The sequence below is a fragment of the Arvicanthis niloticus genome, chromosome 2, assembly GCF_011762505.2.
Source record: "Arvicanthis niloticus isolate mArvNil1 chromosome 2, mArvNil1.pat.X, whole genome shotgun sequence".
Lineage (NCBI taxonomy): Eukaryota > Metazoa > Chordata > Mammalia > Rodentia > Muridae > Arvicanthis > Arvicanthis niloticus.
The window spans coordinates 136,174,177-136,197,685 of record NC_047659.1 but is presented as its reverse complement, the minus strand read 5'-3'; the positions used below and the strand labels follow the sequence as shown (position 1 = coordinate 136,197,685).

The window sequence follows — 23,509 nt, the reverse complement described above, 5'->3', positions numbered from 1 at the left end:
GGAAATGCCACCACTCTCCTGGTGGCACAGGACAAAATCTGGGGAGCCAGTGATTGGCATCCAGAGACCTGCACCATCAGCCACGTGGTTGGTCCCAGCATATGCCTTGAATTCGGCTTCTGAGTTCTCAGCAGCCACCACTTCCTGTCTGAACCCATGCCATGGCCTCCTCGCTCACTCAGATTGCTGCCTCCACCCCAGCCTCCCTACAAATTGTCTTTAAATGTGGGGGTGTCAGGTCCTAAAGCTCCTAGGCCACAGGACCCCCTGCTAGCTTGACAAGGAGCCCCCTTAGGTCTAAGGTCATAGAGGCCCGCCTCACTTCTCTCATCTCTGACTGAAGCCCTCACCTCCCATCCTAGCTCCAGGCCCAGTGCTGTCCTCAGTCTTACTCTTGCCCCCAACCTCAGGACCTTTGCACTCGCTACCATCTTTTCCTGGAAACTTTCTGGCTCCCCTGCTTTCTCACAAAGCACCTCCTCAGCGGCCACGCAGGCGCAGGCTGTGTGAGCCCAAACCCCCGGCATTGTTTTATTGTTATCTGTGTGTGCAAGCTCGCCATATAAAGGGGTAGACGGGTGGTTGGTATGACCAGAGGAGGTGAAACCGTGGATAAGGGCAGGAGAGGGGGGTTCTGAGAGGCCAGCCAGGCCAGTGCAGGCAGGGCCACGTGAGCCTCTGTGAGTTGAGACTGTATTTGAGAGCAACAGGAAGCCACCACAGGACTCTAAGGAGTGGCATGACCTTACCTTACACTTGTAAGGACCAGGGTGGTGGGTTGATTCCATCTGGATAAAGCACTTTAGACTTTCCTGGGGAGATGACATTTCCTCCCGCCCAGAGTGTGAACCCCAAGGAAAACAACTCCCGGACACTCCAGGTCACGGCAAACAAAGTGGTGACGAAACCACGACAGGAAAAAGTGAAGCCGGTTGGGGCCAGAGAAGGAAGGGAGGAGCAGATGAAACAGAAGGCTCTGCCTGGTCCTGTGGACTAGAGGAGAGCTCAAAGCACTGACCTCTGAGTCCTTTCTTTGCCTGAGGTCTCTGAGCAACTGGGTGCCTACCGCCTCAGTAGACCCACCTGTCAGATGGGCACAGTCCTATGTGCAAATAGCACTACAGTCTCCATTTACTGGAGGGTTGCTGGGCTAACCATCGCTGTGTTGGGTCTTCTGAGAGACATCTAGACTCCAGATGTTTCTTCTCTAGATTCTAGAGAGAAGTGTGTATTCCTCACATTCATCTGAGTGTAAACGGTCAAGGGCCAGTGTGGTGGCTTTATAAGCTCATCACAGCCCCAGCTCTTCTCTTCTCAGTCTTCCCTAGAGAGTATAGCTACAGCATGATGGCGCTTGAAGGCTGCAATGGTTCCAGCCATCACATCATCATCCCTGGCAGCAGGACGAAGAAAAATCTAGAAAGAGAAAGCCATCTTCTCTGCTTTAAAGGGATTTTTTGGAAGCCCACGCAACACTTCCACTCCCATGTTATTGGCCAAACATCAGTATCCATCTAGAAGCAAGGAAAGCTGGGAAATGTAATATCTAAGCCTAGTGTCTGTGTTAGGGGGTTCTGCTGGTATGAGAGGACAGCACATGGACACTTGCTGCCTACAGCACATGACTTTCCCTGGGCTGCATCACTGAGATGCAGTGAATGAGGGAACAGAGGAGGCAGAGAGAGGGCTCTGGGAACAGAGGCCCAAGCTCAGAAGTGCTGCAGCTGGGGTTCCCCACAGCCTCTCTTCCTTTCCAGTAACGCAGCCCCTCCAGGTTCGTGACTAAACCTCCCATCGGCATCCATTCTGAGGTTTGCACTGTGCTGCCCACAGTGTCTCGTGGGCACCGCTGAACACTGCCAGCGCCTCTCAGAGGATAAAAATGGCGGCGCTTTCTGGGGTGTCTCCTTGTAATGCCCTTCTGCTGTGAGTGGCCATCGCAGCCTGAGCTGCACTTGGTGTAGCGGGACCTCTCCTGTCTGCTTCTTACCTCTGTCACCCTCCTCCCCTCTCCCTAATGCAAACATGCTTGCCCAGCAACTTCCACCCCAGGGCCTTTGCACCCGCTGTCCTTCACCTGGAATGCTTCCTGAGGGCCGGCTTCTCCTTATCCTTCAGGCCTGAGCCCAGACAGAGGCCCAGCCCCGCCAGCCAAAACAAACAACTTAGTAGCCACTTCTTTCTCACCGGTCCATCTCACCCTCCATAGACATTATCATACCAAACCAACCTGTTTGCTTCTGGTCAGTATACTCGCTTCTCTGCAAGGCTGTTGGGATCTCTCTCTCTCTCTCTCTCTCTCTCTCTCTCTCTCTCTCTCTCTCTCACACACACACACACACACACTTGGGTTTTTGCCTGAACTGTTTACTGTTGGGTCTCTAGGACGAGGCCTGGCATGTCAATGAGTGAGCGAGCAAATGGAAGAATGAATGAATGAATGAATGAATACACCGGAACCACTATTTGAGGTAACAGTCATGCACACCAGGCGAGCACTACCAACTGAGCCACATCGCAGCCCAGGTACAGGATCTTTTATTTATTATTGTTTATGTATATGAGTACAGCCTAATTGTCTTCAGACACACCAAAAGAGGGCATCGGATCCCATTACAGATGGTTGTGAGCCACCATGTGGTTGCTGGGAATTGAACTCAGGACCTCTGGAAGAGCAGAGCTCTTAACCACTGAGCCATCTCACCAGCCCCAAGTACAGGATCTTAACCAACACATTAGCTGCTGGCCTCCTGCAGGACAGAGGTCACTGTTCATTTCCAGGCGTCACTGAGTCTGTGCTCAAGGCCCCACGTTCGATCTCCAGCACTCCTGAAATGGTTTTCATTCATTCTACCTTCTTGTGTTAAATGCCTGAAGGAAGACAGGGATCAGACTGAGCCTGGCCTGGCCTTCCAGCCAGAGGCTGAGGCAGGAGGATCATAAGCTCAAGGTCAACCTAGACAAGATACTCAGCTGTCACTTCCTCTGCTGTGGCATAGATGGAGGCTGTGTCCTGGAGTGAGAGAACCACTGGATCTGAGTCACCGGGGAAGGGAACGGTGCCGGAGCCCACTGGACTCTCGGTGGCTGTTCTGTGAGCAAGGTCAGAGACATGAAGATCCTTGCCTGCGAATGCCCAGTTGGAGTTAGAAGGCAACTCTTCCAACTCCTCACCTGTCTATTTTGTGTCAGTGACTCCTGTGAGACCAGATGAGAAAACCATGTTGATCCACCAGCCAACCCATCCTCCATGTTTGGGAGGCAGTTTGGACGGTGCCATCAGACAGAAGAACTGGTAAGGTTGTAGCAAGTTCAGAACCCCAGCAAATCTCATAATTGAGAATGGCAGGGGTAGGAACTAGCTTCCGACCATGTTCCTGTCCTAGAGTACGTGACCACGACACCCCACTAAGAGGCCCATAATAACCGGTCACGTAGCATGAAAACCTAGAGTTCTCCATGCCACTGAGGTATCTAGACAGGCCCGGAGTGTTTAACCAATGAGCTTCCCTTCCTGGGCAGCCCTTCCTGCAAAATGTATTTAATCCCTGGTCTATCCTGAGTAAGATGTTTGCAACCTCACCGGCCATGAATAAAGCAGTTTGGACAAGCAAGGACTGTCTCCTTCATCAAGGACCGTGGCGGAGGGAAGCCTTCGTCATACAAAGCAGTGCCTAAATCTCCCGCAGGCCCATCTTCCAGTCCTTCTGTACTTTGGCATTCCCTAGGAACTAAGCCGGACTCCACCCTGTCCAGGGCTGAGCGAGGCACAGCCCACAGGGCCCCATTTCCAACTCCCCGAGGTCCCCAGCAGCGTCTGCACACCCAGGAATTTGAGAACCACAGCGCCTGTCCTAGACTGCGTTCTGCTTTCCCTGAGTGACATCCCAGTGCCAAGGCAGACATGCAGCCTGTCGTCCCTGCATTTCACCTCCCCTGAGTGACATATCAGTGGCATTCAGACGCCCCAGCCGAGAGGCAGAAACTCAGGCTGACACAGTTCGTGGACGTCTACCAGCAAACGTGGCTATGAAGATGACCCTCCTGAAGGCCTTGTTGTAGCGTTAGCCATTGGCTGTGTGGTCCCCCACCCAGCATCTCTCCTGACCCACAGGGCGTGTTTTCAGCTATGAGCTAACATGGTTGGATTCTCAGGAACCATTTCCACATCTCTCCATACCAGGGGACAGAGGTACCAGTTAGAGGCTTTAGAGCCTGTGAACGCCATCCTGCCTGGCCAGCCGCACACCTCTTAATTATATTCCCGGTGTGCTCTACAGCAGGGACAGCCTGTGCCATCTGTCAGTCCTGACTGACAGTCCCGTCCCCCTGGCTTCTCATATCCTCAACAGGTCTAGGGGACTGATAGTCACCCAGCCAGAGGACAGAGTCCCGGACTTTCCCTTTCAGAAGGGAACCTTAGGGACATCTCCCTAGTCTCCCCCATGTGGACCAGGTCTGACCTCTGCTTCCCCTTCACAAGGTTGCTCAGGAGACAGGAGCGAGACAATTCCCAGCCCTGACCTCCGCAGGGAAAGTTTTTTTCTCTGTATATCTGTGTTGCATATCTTGAATCATATTTAATTGTGTGTATGTATGTACTCATCACAACATGCATGCGTGTGTGTGTGTGTGTGTGTGTGTGTGTGTGTGTGTGTGTCACAGTGTGCATGTGTGCCAGTGTGCAGACAACAGTGTGCACGTGTGTGCCTGGCCACAGTAAGCACACGTGTGCTCACCACAGCGTGCATGTAAGGTCAGAGGACAACTTGTGGGACTCTTCTCCTTCCACCACGTGGGCACCAGGATCGAACTCAGATCACCAGGCTCTGCACCCAGCCCCTTTCCTCAGTGAGCCCTCTTGCTGGCCCGATGCTAGGCTTTTGTTTGATTGTAATGAGGCACTGGGAATTGAACTGAGGACTTCAGATAGGCAGGTGTTCCACCACTGAACTGTATTTGCAGGCCTCTCCTGTATTTCGTGAAATGGGGGTCTCATGGAGCCTGGGCTGGCCGCAAACTCCCTCTGCAGCTTTGATACTTTGAACTTCTGGTCCCACCTTCCTTTACACATTCCTCAAGTACAGGGTGACAAGAGCCCCATCATCCCTGGTTCATGCTCGTGTGGAGCCCAGAGCTCCGAGCATGGCAGACCAGTGCTCAACCCACTGAAACTCTTACAGGCCATTCATTCATTCATAGAGACAGGTTCTTGTGTAGCTCAGGCTGTCCTGGAACTATCGATTCTGGAACTGCATCAGACTGAGTGCCGGGTGGCTGGCATGTGCCACCATACCCATTTTTCCGTGCAGCTTAGCTGAGGTCTCCCACAGTCCCTGAGGACTCAGGTCTGAGACTCAGCGCATGCCCACAAACTGGAAAGTATCTGTGGAAAACATTGCCGCTGAAAATACCCTGTGGACAGTTCTGAGAGAAGGGAAGCCTGTGTCTCTAGGGACAACCGCTGGGGTGGCTTCCCTGAGGAGGTGACCTCCGACTGAATTCACAGAGGAGAAGCAGTCAGCTAGCAGAGTGGAGTGAGAACCTTCCAGGCATGAGGGATAGCGTGGGCAAAGGCACTGAGGCAGGAAGGACCATAGAGACTATGGTGGGGCTAGAAAGGCCTGCGTTGAGAGAACAGAGAGGCTGGAACTGATGCTACTGACGTGCACACCAAGCTCCTGTGACTGGAGATGCAAACCACACAGACCAAGAGCTGGCAGGCTTCTCTGTAAAAGGGCAGTCTTGTGCTGGGGTTAATCCTGATCACAGGACCTCATCTACGCAGCAAGGGAAGCTGGGAAATGTAGTTGTTATCCTAGATGGTCCACACCCAGCAATGGAAGGAGGGAATAAACACTGGAGGGTGTGGTCTGCACAGTGATTTTTGAGGGGACAGGAGAGACATCTGTTTGCAGTGGTACCAGTGAGGTCTGATGATGTTTGGGACAGGGTGGTGGCTGTACGGTGGTCAGGAAAGGTCAAATCTGGTGATGTTTGTGAACAGGAATTGGCTGGATGTCAATATAGGACAAATTAAGGCAGGATGGTAGGACTCCCTCACACCCTCTCGCTTCCCCATTTCTGCCATGGAGACCTCTAGAATATTCTTTACACATAGTAGCAGGTCTGTTAATAACTATTCTCATTATCATAGTACCAGGTAGGGCCAGAACTGCAGGAGTACATAGCTACGGAGGCCTAATGTGAGGTGCAAAGGTCCTGAGGCACTGGGAGTCTGTCTGGGAAGCGGTTGTTGCTCCTTAGCACCACCTAGCGGTCATGAGTGGAAGTACAGGTTAGTGGAGCACCTCTGTTTTGTTGAGGGAATCCAAACATCTGGATTTTTATGTGACATCTCTCCATTTTAACCAGATGTGGTGGTGCATACCTGAAATCCCAACACTCAGGAGAATCTCAAGTTCGAGGCCAACCTGATCTATATGCCCAGTCTCAAACGAACCAACCAATAAACAAAAGCTCCCAATCTGAAGCATGGACAACTGAGGAAAGTGAATGCTTTAGGCTCTGGCTGGCTGGATGTCCCTGGACTGTGCCCTACACTCCTGTCCTCTTGTGATGGCTTCTCTTGCCCAGGACCAGGTGCTCGCCAGCATCCCCTGCCACTCCAACCTCCCCACAGCCCCTTGCAGCAGTCAGGGAGGGGACAACTCCTCAGGCTGCTCCCAATCCCTTAATCGGATTTTCGCCAGTGACCCTTCCAATTAAAACTCCCTGATGTAATTCCCCTGTCTACCCCCCTTAAAACCCAGGAAGCGGAAGGACCATAAAAGGAGTCCCTTCTTGTGCCCTTGAGCACTTCTTGGGGAACCCCACGGCCTGAGACCACATCCCAGGCCCGCCAAGAGAGCACATGTCAAATGTTAACAAACGATCACTTAAAAGCATTATGATAGGCAAAGCAAGCACCGATAAAAATGATAAGGGGTCATTTTGTGCCAAGGACGCCCCATTGCTTTCAGTCCCCGTGACCTCAGGAGGGAAGCAGGAGGGAAGCAGGTCCTTCGGTTGTTTTCTCAGACCCCAGCTCCTGAGTCAGTGCCAGAGAGAGTGGGTGGGTGCACAAAGCTGAGGGCCGTGAGAGTCAAAGCCGGGTGACACCACGAAGGAGTCGGGTCCCACTCTCCTTGGCGGAATCAGGTGCCTTTGCCTCCACCTCCCTTTCCCACCGATGGGCTCAGCGTGACTTCCTCCAGGACGGGCAGAGGTGGAGGAGCCAGAACTCCATTTGCAAGTGGCACCCCTTTAGCTAGCAGCTGGGTTCACAGCCACCTGGGACCCCCCCACTGCCAGGAGGCCAAGGCAGGAGGATCCTGAGTTTCTGTCCCATAATAAGACCCTGTCTGTGACACTCCTGAGGTCATGGGGACTGAAACCAAAGGGACATCCTCAGCAGAAAATGAGTCCTTATCTTTATTGATGCCCGCTTTACATATCATAATCCACACACTTCTCATGTGTAATTCAGTGATTGCTCTTAATGTTTTTAACTACTGTGTGCTGACATTTCCACGCCTGCTCGCTTTAAATACTGACCACTCTCCTGTCCCACCTCTCTCTCATTCCCCTCCCACTCCACAAATCCCTCTCATAAGAATAGTTTGTAACTATTTATTTTGTTTTTCGAGCCACTGAGGTTAAATAAGGCAGCCTGTGTGGGTGTGGCCTTAGAGCTGCTGCTTGGAGCTTGCTGGATTCAGCATCGGGCACACAACCATGGTTCCCCCTCTCCCGGGGCCTATAATAACTAGTAGTTCAGAGGTAAAGGGTGGGGCTTCATGAGTCCTGTCCACTTCTTGACTGGTTCTTAGGGCTGGTCTTGTGAGGGGCCAATGCAGGTAACTGCTGGTGACGTGAGTCGCCGGTGACGTGAGTGGGGCCATGGTTATAATGCTTACATTGAGTCTAACAGATGGGTGGAGGTGGCGCACACCTTTAATCCCAGCATTTGGAGGCAGAGGCAGTCTCGGATCTCTGTGAGTTCAAGGCCAGCCTGGTCTACAGAGCAAGTTCCAGAACAGCCAGAGCTACACAGTGAAACCTGTCTTAGAAAAAGAGAGAGAGGAAAAGAGCAAGGTTTCTCTCTCTCACCTCGTACCTCTTCCATGGCATTTCCTGAGCCCCTTGAGGGCACAGCACAAAGAGCTTGCTCAGGGCTATTTCAGTACCTGAGTAGATCATCGTTGGTTTGTCGGATCGTGGCTTGGAATTGTGGCTGTTGCTTCTCTGCAGCCCTTAGGAACTACAGTAATTACAGACACGTAGGAGTAACTGGTGAGCCCAAATGCCCTAAGTAATTTGCTAAAGATCCTTACGTCTCTGTTGACCACGGTGGGTCGAGTGACCGTGGGTGCAGCCTCTCCTTTCTCTGCTGAGGCCTATGCTACGTGAACACTTGATGCCTTGTCCTCCATATTGGATGGACAGAGAAAGAGCGGGAGGTGGCATCAACTATAGGAACTGTCCCTGGGCCGGAGCAGTTGAAGAAGACCCAATCCAGACAGCCCTGCATCCCTCTCACGTCCCTCTCCTGTCTGGCATACTCTGGACACTCCTGGGACCTCCTCATGGGAAGAGAATGTGGGCACAGGTCCCCTCAGGCTGGCTCCTGCCTCTGAGTTTAGAGCCTGGAGTCCTGCTCTGATCCAGTGAGGCTCTAATCCCAGGAAAGCAGGGACTTTTCTAGACCTGACCCAGGGCCAGGAGGACCTTGTATGGTGACTTAACCATCCATGCCAGGACCTGTACACATGGCCTAAGGTTCATGCAGGGGTTAGTAATAGATTAGGTCCTGGATAAGGACCTAATGACAGATGGACTTAGTGACCATCATAGGCAACTGCTCAGCCACTTCCGCCTCATTCAACATTTAAAGCATTGGAGGCTCAACGAGGGAAAGTCGCCTGCTTGTCCAAGGCCACACAGCCAAAGAACAAAACCACTAAGAATCGAGCCCAAGTCCCCAACCAGCTTATAAACAAACGAGCTGAAGAGAAGAAGTGAGTTAGGGGCAAGTGTGCCATACCGACTGAAGGGGCCTTCAGTGGACTCTACCTCAATCTTAGAGTGATGGCCAGCCTACCAAGGTAGGAAACTAAGGCACAGAGGGCTTAACTAATATTTGGAAGTTCCCCAGGCAGGAAGAGTGGTCCTGACTCCAAGGGCTTTGGTGGTCTAGAAGAACGAACCTTGTCAGTGAGATTAGGGATGTTTCTGGGCTGCCCGGACACACATGCTCCTGGACATACAATGGGGGCCCACAGCTGATACGTTGGGCTCTCCCCTCCCACCGTGGCAGCACACACACACACACACACACACACACACACACACCAAGAGGACTGGGACTCAGAGGGCCTGTCTCTGGATGCACAGATATTACAGCCTTGGAGTAACAAGCCACAGGGGTTGCCAATAGCCAGGTCTATAAGTCACTACTGTCGAAGACCATTCACTCTGCGGGTGTGAGATAGCCGGGACTATAACTCATTTCACCATGCAGGACTGACCAGAGTTGTCTGGGGTTAGAAATGGGAGCAGGTGCCAGCTGCACCCTGCCAGCCTCTGAGGAAACAGAATCTCCCAGCTCTTAAAGGGACAGATGCCCCCAAGATCCATTCCTGTTGGAATCAGAAATGGGAACAGGTGCCAACAGGATTCAACCTAAGGACTGTGCCTATACCACCCAAGCTCTGTGTGCTTAGCCTGTGCTAAAGGTAACACAGGTCCCTGCTCTAGAACTTGTAAGGGGCTACCACGTGCCTGCCCCAGAGTTTCACACCCTTAGTCTGGATAATGCTCTGTTTCTAGGGGTCACCTTGTGCCTTGCAGGATGCTGTGTGACACTCCTGTCCTCTGCCTGTCTGATACCTGTCCGATGCCAGTCTGTTGTTTGTCCGATGCCAGTCTGATGCCTATCTGATGCCTGTCTGATGCCTGTTGCACTCCTTCTGTGGACTGCAGCTATGCAACCAGATAGTTCCAGGAAATTGCTAAGATCCACCCTAGGAAGTAGCCTTGTTGTGCAGACAAGGAAGAAGCCAGCCCTCAAGTCCAAGGGTGGCAGAGCCAGGCCCAGCTGCCCAGGGAGAGTGACAGCAAAGTTTATCTTGCTATTAATGCGTCTGTCACTAGGCAGGCAAAATGGGTAGGTTTATGTGTCATTTTGTAGACTGTGGCTGACATAAAGGTGAGTGAATTATTTTGCAGAGTAGCATAGGTAACAGGAACACGCACAGGTTGGTGCCGGGCTGACAGAAACAGGCTTTGTTTGGGAGTGTTCATGTTCTGCACAAACAGCTGCAGAAAAGCCAGCTGATGGGAGGAGGCTGGCACAGCTGGCACAGCTGTCTGCGGGCCGACGTTCAAGTTCACAGCGCAGCAAGCGAAAGGCCAGGATGAGCCCTCCTGGCGTGGCCAGCCGCAGGCACTCAGCTTGACGAATTTGATGGTGCTCTCGAGTGGGAGCAGGATACACAGACAGGCTAAGAGTCAGCCCTCTTGGATGGCACTTATAGATTCTGGGCAGCAATGGGCACATCTGCACATGTGCATACACTCACTCACACACACAACTGGAATGAGATGTCAGCATCCCCACGGCACAGCAGTACAATGAAGGGACCTGAAGATGGAGTGGCCCTTGTATCCAGGGAAAGCAAGGATGACGTCAGAGGACAACTTGGGGAGTCAGCTCTCTCCTCCCACCTTTATGTGGGTGTCAGGGACTGAACTCGGGCCTCCAGGCTTGTGTGACAGCACCTTTCCCCCACTGAGCCCTCCCACCAGCCCTCAAGCCCTCTTCTTGACCCAAGGGACCAGTTGGTAAAGCCAGTAAAGCAGAGAGAGGCCCTTGAGCCAAAAATTAGTATTTCCCTCCAGTTGCCGAGACACATGCAGAGTATCTGCACCCACAGGAAAGCAAACTGCAGCTCTTATACTGGGATTTCTATTGTTAGCAAATGACCCTTAGTGCCTTAGTGTTCATCTGACATTTTAAAGATTTGTATCTATTATTTTTAGCTATGTGTAGGGTGTGTGTGTGTGTGTGTGTTGTATGAGGGTATATGCATGTTGTCAGATCCCCTGGAACTAAAGTTACAGATAGTTAAGGTGCTAGGAATCGAACTCGGGTCTTCTGGAAAAACCAGCTCTTAACCACTGAGCTGTCTGTTTAGCAACCACACCCCCCTCATGTGACTTTTAACATACTCAAGACTCAAGAGCTCATACTGAGGGATCAGAGGAACATGGGTCCAAATCATGGCTCGGCCATATCTTATTATTATAATTATTCATTTATTATATGTGATTAAGTGTTTTGCCTGCGTATATATGTCTGTGCACCATATGTGTGCAGTCCCAGCAGAGGCCAGAAGAGGGCTCTGGTCCCCAGGAAGAAAAGGCGTTACAAACAGTTGTGGGTGCTGGGACTCAAACCAGGACCTCTGGAAGAGCAGCCAGTGCTCTTAACCACTGAGCCATCCTCCGGCCCCTCACCGCTGAGTTTCTCTCTGTTCAGCAGAGCTATGGACACTTCCTTTGTCTTTGATGTGGGGAATGGGGAGGTGAGATCTCATAAAGACCAGGCTGGCCTTGAATTCCTGACAGGAATAACACTGAAGAGAGTTGATCTAACAACTAGATACAAACTGTGTGTGGTGGAATCCATAATCCCAGGACTTGGGGAGGCAGAGGCAGGAGAGTCAGGATGGAGAGGCCAGCCTAGGTGGCAAGATGAGACCCTGTCTGCAAAAACAAAGGACAACAAACACACACCATAAGACAAAAGTTGCTTAGCTCAGCCCTGGGCATCAGCACTGCACCCCAGAACTACACCCACAGCCACATTCCCCCCCCCAAAAAAAAACATTTTTATAAATATCATTTTATTGAGAGGCAGCCACAGCAGTTCCTTCTTATTTCGCCCAGGCTGCTGCCGCTGCAGAGCTGCACGGCTGTAACAAACCGCGCCAGGCAGCCTTTCACTCCCTGTGCTTCTGCAGAGGAGGTCTGCTTGCCTGACAAGCCTGACACTGACTTCATTTTCTAGCTTCAGTTTTCACGTCTATGTCATAAACGGGTTTGCAGACATTACCTTTTGTAACTTGGTCAGCCATGAAGTCGCTGGTGAGAGAGACAGGAGATGGCTGCGAGGACCGTGTCTGAGGGCCGTGCCGAGCTGGGTGCTGACCGTGCCCTCTCTGTGTAACGGTCATGCTGTGCTGGGTGCTGACCGTGCCCCCTCTTCTCCCCGCAGATCCTGGCCATCATCTCAATCATGTTCATCGTCCTCTCCACCATCGCCCTGTCACTCAACACGCTGCCCGAGCTGCAGAGCCTGGACGAATTCGGCCAGAGCACGGATAACCCGCAGCTGGCACACGTGGAGGCGGTGTGTATCGCATGGTTCACCATGGAGTACTTGCTGAGGTTCCTGTCCTCGCCCAAGAAGTGGAAGTTCTTTAAGGGCCCCCTCAATGCCATTGACTTACTGGCCATCCTGCCCTACTATGTCACCATCTTCCTCACAGAATCCAACAAGAGTGTGCTGCAGTTTCAGAATGTGCGCCGAGTAGTCCAGATCTTCCGCATCATGCGCATCCTTCGGATCCTGAAGCTGGCCCGACACTCCACCGGCCTGCAGTCCTTGGGCTTCACGCTGCGCAGGAGCTACAACGAGCTGGGCTTGCTCATCCTCTTCCTCGCCATGGGCATCATGATCTTCTCCAGCCTGGTCTTCTTTGCCGAGAAGGATGAGGATGACACCAAGTTCAAAAGCATCCCCGCCTCTTTCTGGTGGGCTACCATCACCATGACGACCGTTGGCTATGGAGACATCTACCCTAAGACTCTCCTGGGGAAAATCGTGGGGGGCCTCTGTTGCATTGCTGGGGTCCTGGTGATTGCCCTCCCCATCCCCATCATTGTCAACAACTTCTCCGAGTTCTACAAGGAGCAGAAGCGCCAGGAGAAAGCCATCAAGCGGAGAGAGGCTCTGGAGAGGGCCAAGAGGAACGGCAGCATCGTGTCCATGAACATGAAGGACGCTTTCGCCCGGAGCATCGAGATGATGGACATCGTGGTGGAGAAAAATGGGGAGAACGTGGCTAAGAAGGACAAAGTGCAGGACAACCACCTGTCTCCCAACAAGTGGAAATGGACCAAGAGGGCACTCTCCGAGACCAGCTCCAGTAAGTCCTTTGAAACCAAGGAGCAGGGATCCCCCGAGAAGGCCAGGTCCTCGTCTAGTCCGCAGCACTTGAACGTCCAGCAGTTGCAAGACATGTACAGTAAGATGGCCAAGACCCAGTCTCAGCCTGTCCTCAATACCAAGGAGATGGCACCACAGAGCAAGCCACAGGAAGAACTGGAGATGGGCAGCATGCCCAGCCCCGTGGCCCCGCTGCCCACCCGCACAGAGGGCGTCATCGACATGCGCAGCATGTCCAGTATTGACAGCTTCATCAGCTGCGCCACGGACTTCCCAGAAGCCACCAGATTCTCCCACAGTCCCCTGGCATCCCTCTCCAGCAAGGCTGGGGGCAGCACAGCTCCGGAGGTGGGCTGGCGGGGGGCTCTGGGTGCCAGCGGCGGGAGACTCATGGAGACCAACCCCATCCCTGAGGCCAGCCGCTCTGGTTTCTTCGTTGAGAGCCCCAGGAGTTCCATGAAGACCAACAACCCCATGAAGCTGCGAGCTCTCAAGGTCAACTTCATGGAGGGTGATCCCACCCCACTGCTGCCCTCTCTGGGTTTGTATCACGATCCTCTTAGGAACAGAGGCGGCGCGGCAGCCGCGGTCGCAGGACTGGAGTGTGCCTCCCTCTTAGACAAGCCTGTGCTGAGCCCCGAGTCCTCCATCTACACCACAGCAAGTGCCAGGACACCCCCTCGCTCCCCGGAGAAACACACAGCAATAGCATTCAACTTCGAGGCGGGGGTTCACCAGTACATAGACACCGACACAGATGACGAGGGTCAACTGCTCTACAGTGTGGACTCCAGTCCTCCCAAGAGTCTCCACGGGAATACCAGCCCCAAGTTGAGCATTGGAGCTAGAACAGAGAAGAACCACTTTGAGAGTTCCCCCTTACCCACCTCCCCTAAGTTCTTAAGGCCGAACTGTGTCTACTCCTCAGAAGGGTTGACTGGAAAAGGCCCTGGGGCTCAAGAGAAATGCAAGCTGGAGAACCACACCTCCCCCGACGTGCACATGCTGCCTGGGGGAGGAGCACACGGGAGCACTCGGGATCAGAGTATCTGAGCTCCCTACCACAGAGGGCATTTGCAGGAAGAGGGATGCTTGGCTTGCCTGCCGCTGAGTTCTGCGTGAACTCGGAGACCCAAGTCCCACACCCCCGCAGAGCCCCAGCGACAGGAGAGACCCTGAGAGCCATGACAAGTCTGTGGACACCAACAAGTCATGGGGACCACATCTAACAGCATTTTCCTGAGATGGCAAGAGCAGAGCTGACAGCCACCACTAAGACCTAGCCCAGGCCACACACTTCCTAGTCTCCTCCAGATGCCCTGTCAGCCTCTGAGTGTGCCATCAGCATCTCTCATGGCTTCAGCTGAGGCGGGTGTTGGAGCAAGGGGCTGCTAGTGAAAGAGTGGGCTGACCAAGCAATATTGGGTGTCACCCCTCCTGTTAGAAGGGTACAGAGGACACTTGATCATGAGGAAGTCTCCCCTCCATCAGCCACTCTCCAAGGGCATAAATGCTTAAACAAACAAGTGGTTCGAATGATTCAGTATTCTGTGGTACCTGGGGCTTTATTCTGAGATGCTGTCAGGGTGAGCTGACAATTTAGACTCAACTCTTTCTGCCCACCTGGCATTCCAGGAAGGGTTCCGACAGTTGGCACGCAGCCGAGGGGATATAAGCCAGGGCTGTCACAGGAAAGCGTGTTCCAAACAGCGCCAGCCTGGACTGAAGAGATACGCAAGCGTCAAATATGCAAACGAGATAGGTTATTCAACGAGACTGTGTGTGACTGAAAAACAACATTAAAAAAATAATAAATTTCATTTTCTACATGAAAAAAAAAAAAAAAAGAAAAAAAATCCTTCACTGAACTGCCCTGTGCAGAGTTGTGGCTACTTTCGGCTGTGGTGGGGAACACACCTACTATAAGAGGAAGTTCTTTTTTTCCCCCCCTGTGGTATTCAAGCTAAAAAAAAATAATAATAAGTTAATTTAAAAAGCACTTTATGTTTTTCTAATCTAGGTTCTACCAGGGACAGTGTCAGGATCTCACACTTTAAAACAAGCACTATTTCCCGTGGGCCGCATGCAGGCCCTGCACTTGGGGTATTACTTGTGATCATTTCTGACCACAGTGGGTCTACCGTTGCCACATCAGAGTCCAGGGCTTTTCTGTGACCCCTCAGGATCACCCCTCATCCCTCATGGGACAGGAGAGGTCCTCAGCTCCCGGGGGCAGGGCTCTCTTAAAGTCCTGCGTACAAGAGACACACTGGTCTCAGAAGGGCGTGGCAAGAGTTGGGTGTCGGGTGTTGTACTGCTCTTTCCTGTCAACCGGCCATTGTGTGTTCTGTGTTACTGTCTGTCCTGAAAGCCCGACGCTCCCTCCCGCAGCCATCTGGCAGACGGCACAGCCAAAAGCAATAAGTACCCATGTGTATCCCTCGAGGTTCCCGTGTACTGCCTGGTGTCAGTCTTCCTGTCCCGCCTGCTTGTGACCCAGTGGCCCTTCCTCAGTGACACCAGTCTGCTCAATGCTCTAGTTACGGTGATGCTGTTGGTCAGCCTGTCTGTGGTACAATGGGGCAATGCGGTTTTCTTACTATAGTGTGAGTGGGTAATGTCCCAAGTACTGTAGTGTCCTCCTCCCTGTCCTCAGAACAGTGACGGGCATGTCTTCCTGACAAAGCACTGACAACAGTCATTATCACTCAGTATCATGTGTGGCTGGTCGGCCCAATAGTTTGATGGCATGATCCCCCCCTTCAGCACACACACATCATGATGTTTTGCCTTCTCTTGTTTCCATGGCTGAGGTCAGGCCCTGTCCCAGGTAGGATGGTAAAGGCTCATCCCACCACCCTCAAAGTGTTTTCTACAGTTTGTGATGCTTCTAGGCATCTCCAAAAGCCTGGGTCCCCCTCCCTCCAGAGGGCACAGCTTGGTATTTTGCTGTGTTAATGAAAAAAATAAGAAGTGGACTCTGCCTCACCATCCGTCCTCAGAGCTTTCTCAAAACAGAAGCAAAGGGGCTGAGACAGTGTGGGGTCACCTGCACCAGCAGCATCCTGGAGGCAGGAAGCTGGGGGCTGGCCTCCACAGCCCCCTGCTGAGCTCAGCCTGGTGCTGGGGGCCTGCGGTGGTGACCCGGGACTTTCTGCTGACCACCTTCCATGTCTGTCTTCTGTGTTACTCATCAGTCACCCATCAGCACAGATGTGAAAATTCAGGGAAACAAACAAATGCTTTTTGATAAAAAGTATATAGTTGTGATTTCCGATTCAGATATTTTTAGAGCTATCTGTAAAAAAACTCCTACTGATGATATAGTCTATTTTACATATCAGGAAGTAAACACGTCTTAACATAGCCATATATAGCCAGAAGAAAGTTACCGCCCCCTTCTTTAAACCAAGGCATTTCATTGGTTGGTTGAGCCGATGGCGGGTGTACAGTGTAGAAATGATTGCTTTCTTTTTTAAGAACCACTTGGTGCGACTTTCCTTGTAACCAAAGGCCCCTTCTGCCTTGTGTAGGACCTGGCTGTCCCTCCCTCTTGTGTTTTGTCTGACCTTAAAGTAGCATTATACAGAGAGAATGATGAATTCAGAATATCCTTCCTAGCTGCACAAAGTCCAACAGAATTCCTATGGAGACAACCATCAAAACAGTGTAGACGATGCGTAAGAGTTTTCCGTTTTGGTTTTTGTTGGCTTTTTCTTTCCTTCACTTATGTGTGTGTGTACTGTGGGAATATAGCTTCGCCTCCACGTGTAACTCAAGTTAGAATACTATAAATTTTCCTACCAGTCCTCCACCTACTAAGAAGGAACACAGAGTCCCATGTTGCACATACCTGACCTGGGTACCTGTGTTTACATGCACTGGGAAACCTTGGGTTGCCAAGATGAAGCTGAATCCCACAGACGGGTCTCAGCAGCGAAGAGAAGAGCTGGGATATAGAGGCAGAGGCCACTTGAACTTGGTGGTCCACCTGACCTGACCCAACTAGAGCAAAAGAAAGGACCCAAGTAACAACAGGGACTGGAGGTGAAGATCTCCTGGTTCAGTTACGAAATCAACAGGACTATCAGGAAGCCAGCTGAAGCTGAATCCGAGCACCCACCACAGCAGAAAAGGCCAGGCGTCAGACCGCTGTGCACGCCCTTCACGCTGGGAAAGCCTTACTGTGGACAAGGTGAGGACGAACCAGTTCTTTTCCCTTTGCATTTTTGGATGCCTCCAAACCAGCAGGTCTGGGGTGACCTCTGGGATCTCTCTCTCTCTCTCTCTGGGATTCCACCTTAAGCACATTTAGATGAGGGAGAGAACACTTGTCATCGAGGAGAGAGGAAACGCCAAAGTCAGGAGGAAGCCACCCTTAACCTGCTCCGCTCACCCTGACGGTTATACGAGCTTTTTTTCCTACCGAGTCTCACCTTCTCTCCATCTCCTCTGTGTTCCGTAGCTGCAGCCTTGTCTCTGTCCCTTCTCCTGAGAAGGTCCACATCTCTAAGGAGGAAATGAGACGCAACAACATCCTCTTCTGTTCAACTGTAATGTATTGTCAATATTTATAATTATGTATTTGTCTGACTCTGGTCATGGCTGGAATGTCTAGTTCATGAACAAGGGGATATTTAAAGTTCATCACAGACAAAGGTCCCTAAAGCCAGGTCTCTCTAGATAGATAGATAGGTATAGATGTATGAATAGCTCTCTTCCTTAGTTCTCTGCCAACTTTGTCTCAAGTAAAATAACCACAGGCTACACTGAACCAAAGGGGAGAGGATACACAGAAAAGCTTCTAGAACATGCTCCTTGGAGACAGACTTTGTGTATGTGTATCTGAGAGGTTGGCAGGAGGAAGATGGGGGCTCCGAGGTCCCCAAAAGGACAACAGAACACTCTAGCCCCGGGCACTTCCTAACCTATTATTGTTTATATGACAACCCCCAAATGCTTTCATGTCACTGGGCCAGGGCCACCCAAACCAGCCCAGGCCACACCTGGAAATAAGACTTACCTCCGCATTTTCTGTTGCCATTTTTCTGGCTCTAGCAGCATCTATATCCTAGGACGTCCACACATCTCAGAGTAGTCTATTTTTTTGTTCAGATAAAATATATACATATATGTATTTTTTAGTATATTTATAATAGGGCAATTGAGTCTAATTTATTTTGTAACAGAGTGATATCTTGGGGAGTTTATTGTTGTTCCTTTGCATAGCTGGTCTTTTTTGCTCTCTGTCATTCCTTCCCACTGTCCCTTGGGCTGATTTTTTTGTTTTGTTTTGTTTTGTTTTGTTTTGTTTTGTTTTGTTTTGTTTCTGTTGGATTCTACTTGTCTGGAGATGGGAAAAGCCTGGGGTTTGATATCCTGGAAGATGGAGTTCCTGGCAATGGGTAGGTGATGAGGGTCCAGGAAAGCTGCTGTGTCTTTTCTCATCAGGTCTATGTTCCCTGGTTGTCACTCTTAAGAATCTAGGTGCACAAGAGCAAGCCAGGTGAAGACAGGTGCAGATGGGACCTGGGCTGCCAGAAGCTCACACCCTTCCCTCCCCAAATCATAAAGGGCTGGGCTTTCTAGTTCCCAGAAATATTAGAATCAAGACCCTCCTGCCAGCAAACTTGTCTCTGAGCTCAGAAACATTCCTGAGTCCCTCCTGGCCAGACTGTCCCCAAGTCCAGCATCCTGCTTCCCAAGGCCACCAACTGGATCCAAGGACAAGGGTGTGTGCAGGCTCCAGCAACCTCAGAAGAGTGTGTTGCATCTCCATTCCATTTCTCACAATCTTACCAGAAACCATTGTCCAGACAGCCTTGTAGCCAAATGTTGAGGAGTGACAGTCCAAAGCTGTGATCGCCCCACCCAGGCCCTCTCAGCTGTGCCAACACGAGACTTGAGGCAAAGGTGGCAGCATTTTTCCAGCTTCTACTTTTTCAAGTCTCCATCCAGTCCTTGGTCAGTCCTGAACATCCATTGGAAACAATTTTGAGCCTAGGGACAGGTGGTGGACAGACTCCACATGGAGTGAAAGGGGTTTGCCAACCATCCGCTTACACAGGACAACAAGAAAAGCCAATCAGATTGCCTCCCATGCCCAGCCAGTCACCTATCTGCCTCAGCTCTGGACTCTGAGCTCTGCCAGTGCCAGAGATTTGAATCAAGCCAGAATAGCCCCATCTCAGACAGTGATGTGAAAGAACCCCAAGAGGATGCTACCCAAATGCAAATTTAATATTCTAATGGTTGGATTTTCTTTCCTTCTCCTTAGATTTGTTCTGTTTTGTGGTACTGGGGACCTAACTAGGGCCTTGGCTGTGTCAGACAAGCACTCAACCCTGAGCTACATCTCCAGCCCCTGAATTTATTAATTTGGAACATGATTCTAATCCATTTCTCCCATCCCTAAAATTCCTGGTAATCTGGTTTGTTCCAGAGCCAAATAAAATAGACAAGATTTTGTGTGTGTGTGTGTGTGTGTGTGTGAGAGAGAGAGAGAGAGAGAGAGAGAGAGAGAGAGAGAGAGAGAGAGAGATTGTGTGTGGTGTACATGCACATGCATGTGTATGCATGGGTGTTTGTGTGCATATGTATATGTGCAACTTTTGCATAAGAACAAAATTAAAAATTGCTGTCATGTTGTTTCTGATGTTTGCTGTCCAGATAAGTAAACATTAGCTGTCTTCCCAAGAAAGAGAGGGTACCCTCTGACCTTCTCTCCTTGTCCTAGAATTTCTCTCAAAATTTCCAAATGGTGACTTGAACCTAATTTAGAAGGGGCTGTCAGTCGTTTGAGCCGTCCTCTCTATGTCTAGCCCTACCTCTGTCCCTCTCAGCCAAGGTCCTGAAGAAATCTAAAAGCCAGCAGGAGCGCATGGATGAGGAGTTGGCCCAAAGAAGTAGCCACGCAAGATGAGTTGTCCATTTCAGCTCAAAGCAATCAAGCCCTTTCTCAGCAGGGTGGGTTGTCTGCTCAAGGAACACAGTGCATGATGGGTAAGATGGGCAAGGGGATCCAGACTACCCAGTGTATGGCAGGTACTCCCAGGGAGGCTCAATAATGCACAAATGGGCCTTGGCATTACTACAAAATGGGACTGGAAACTCAAAGCAATTCTTTCTTGTGTGTGTGTGTGTTTGTGTGTGTGTGTGTGTGTGTGTGTGTGTGTGTGTGTGTCCATGGCCTTCGTGCACATGTGGGTATCTGCATAGGTGTCTTAAACATTCTGGGTCCAGGTTCAAGCCTCATAGACAAGCACTTGGAGCAGAGCTACTGGGACCTCAGGTTATAGGATTGGGCCATCCCAGGAGGCACTAAAGCAGGAAGCCACAACAGAGGACTCAACATCCTAAATCTGCTCTTGCTATTTTTCTGACCCTGCCAACCATTATCCAACCCATTCCCAATGGCCTAACAAGGACCACCTCGGGAAGAGATGCACGCTGCTCTTTCCCCGGCCAGTAAAGGGCCAACCCACAGTCTCACCTGTGGTTGGCCACAGCATGGTGCTTCAGCCCTGTCCCCTATACCCTGTGCCCTCAAAGAGACTCAGTGATCACCCCACAAGCCAGCCACCCACTGCCCAACCAATTCCAAATGGCGCCATTCCAAAAGGGCTTTCTTTTTTTCTTGTTAAATAAAAGTAAACCTAGTCAAGATCTTTAAAGGTCTCTGCCCAAGAAATAAATCTAGAAAAATAAAAACAGCAGAGGTAATTATAGTCCAGCTTTATGGGGGAAACTAGGCTCCAGCTGCTTCCAAGAGGAAAGCCTGCCTTACCACATTCGTCCCCAAAGGGAATGCTGTCTGTCTCCACACAGCACAGAGCTGGTGAGCTCTCCTTCATTGGATACAGGGGGTGTGGAAGAGGTGGTATGTGAACTTCAGAGTGAGCCCAAACCTAGGTGGTTTTGAAAGGCGAAGTAGATCAGTAGGGTTACCTGGACTACTGTCTTCTAACTAAATTAAATAGGAACTGGTTTACAAACTCTCAGCCCACAGACATGTTTCCCAAGACACTCAGTTGCAGTTACTAAGCAGCCGAGGGAAATGTGGGGCTGCCCAATTCTGTCCCACATAGATGAGCTCCAAGCCACACAGGAATCTCAGACAGGTTTAGATAGACAGGTCTGCACCACAGACGAGACCCCCAAGGGTCTAATTCAACAGCAGAGCTCCCAGCCTCTGGGCTTCCCTGAGGTTTGAAATGCCCGAGACCGATGCCTGAGACCGTTGGGCATCCAAGAGCCAGATGTGGCTACAGGAAGTGCAGGACAGTTGTCCTCTTTCTCTCTGGGCCCATTCGGCTCCAGTCCAAGCTAAAGAGCAAGGCGTCCCCTTTTTCTACACCAGGACCTCAAGGCACTCTGCCAGTGCACTGATAGCACACAGCCGTCAGCCAGCCTATGTTTTGGGGGTGTGCATGTGAGGATGCTCGGCTGAATGGGCAAAGAGGCCAGTGCTGGATTCTCACCTGGCTGGGAAGGGAAGAGTGGAAGTCCTCCTCTCTCTGAACTGTCCCCACAAATGCCATCTCTTCTGTGACCATATCTGGAGTCACAACAATGCCCACATTTGACGTTGGTAGCCTCAAGCTAATAGGGGTCATGGTGTACTCAAAGCCCCCCCATCCTGAGGCTGGCCAGCATTGGCTGTCTTCCTTCTTGTTCTACTTCAGTTCTACTCACAGGGAGTCACATGGAAACTATAGTGGTTATCCAGGAGTCCAAGCCAAGGGTCCAAGGTAGGGGAGCGGGGTATGTGGGACTTGACTAGGGAAGGAACATGGGAGCCAGTGTCTGCCGTTGGATCTCTTTACCTGAGCTGTAAAAAAAAAAAAAAAAAAACCAATGGTCCCTTCTTTTCTCTGAGCCCGGAAGGTCCCCTTACAATGACAAGTGCCCCAATCCCATCAGCTCAGACTCTCTGTCCCTCCCCAGGACCCCACAACATAAGGCCGGGGTTCTTCTGCCAGCAAAGCCATTCTGATTGCCCCACCTTTCAAGGAGGCCAAGCCAACCATATTAGCCATAATCCACCAGGGTCCTCAGCCACTTTTCTTTGGGTTGTGTTCATGAGTCCTGTTCAACCTTCATTAGTAGAAGGCTCTAGCCCTTCCTGTTCATGTGACAGCGCACATCGGTGTGCATGTGCTCATACGTGCACATGAGTGCACACCTAAGGGAACCAACAAAACCCCAGTGTCGTCTTCTGCATGTGGTGAGATGGACTTGTGACCCCTGTGTGACCTTCGGCTGCTGTCCTGTCTTGTAAAAAACACAAAAAAGTTCACATGTTTAAGACTTTTCAAGCAAATGGTCCCTTAATGAAGTCTGCAGCGTTCAAATAAAAGATCCGGAGAAAACAAGTCTGCTGATGCTTGGCTTATTTCTGGGAGAGGGAGGAGGCTTGGGTGGGCTGGGGGGGTGTCTGTGAGAAAGGCTGAATCTGAGAGTGTGGGGGCCTGGAAGGTCCATCAAGAGTGGGTGCATGAAAAATGCAGCTGGCTTTTCACCCCCAATACACAAGCCTGTGTCTGTGAATCACAACCCAATGCCGGCCATGTGGTTCTCAAGGCTGCTCTACCAGGGTACCCCTTTCCTATAGGAATGTTTCACTGTAAAAACGAGGAGGCAACTTGGTGCATGACAGTCATCCATCACTCCTGGGAGTGGGAGCGGGAGCAGCAGCTCCAGGCAACTGGGATTTAGGAGATTCCAGTCTCCCAAAGCCCAAAACAAATTAACAGTCTCTTCAAAGAAGGAATACTCACAAGGCAGAAAGGGTGACAGACTTGCAAAGCAACCTGGATTCCCGGAATAAAGGAAGGGGTGGGGGTGGGTAGCTGGAAGACACACCCACCACGCTATCATCTCCAGCTGGTTCCTGTCCCCTGGAGAAGAGGATAGCAGTGCCATATCTTACAAGAACTAGAAATCTGGAGCTGGCACAAAATGACTTAACAAGTAAAGGCACTTGCTGCCTAGCCTCCTGGTGACCTGAGTTTGATCACTCAGACCCACATGGTAGAAGGAGAGAGACAACTCCACAAGTTAGTTGTCCTCTGATTTCTACAGGCATACTGTGGCCTCTCTCTCTCTCTCTTTTTCTCTCTCTCTCTCTCACACACACACACACAAAGACACACAGATAAATGTAAATAATAATGTTGAGAAAGAATCAGAAATCTCTATTATACAAGTGATCTGCCAGCTTCTGAGTGTTAGTGATAACTTTAGTTCCTTTACATGTAATGGCCAATGGGGGTG

The 23,509-nt window shown here is 51.0% G+C and overlaps 1 protein-coding gene across 4 annotated transcripts in view; it reads left to right on the top strand.

Annotated features, from left to right (window-relative positions):
- Positions 1-22,608, top strand: part of Kcnb1 (potassium voltage-gated channel subfamily B member 1) — a 90,889-nt gene extending 68,281 nt beyond the window's left edge. The window contains exons 3-4 of one of the 4 annotated variants that reach the window (XR_013109008.1): positions 12,281-17,429; positions 17,700-22,608. Coding sequence is in view for 1 of the 4 variants with exons in the window: in XM_076930266.1 (XP_076786381.1) it covers positions 12,281-14,287 (2,007 nt within the window). In the remaining 3 variants the exon portion in view is untranslated. Of the gene's footprint in view, positions 1-12,280 lie in introns of all 4 variants that reach the window. The other 3 variants (XR_013109010.1, XR_013109009.1, XM_076930266.1) reach the window with 3 other exon arrangements.
- Positions 22,609-23,509: the final 901 nt, after the last annotated feature.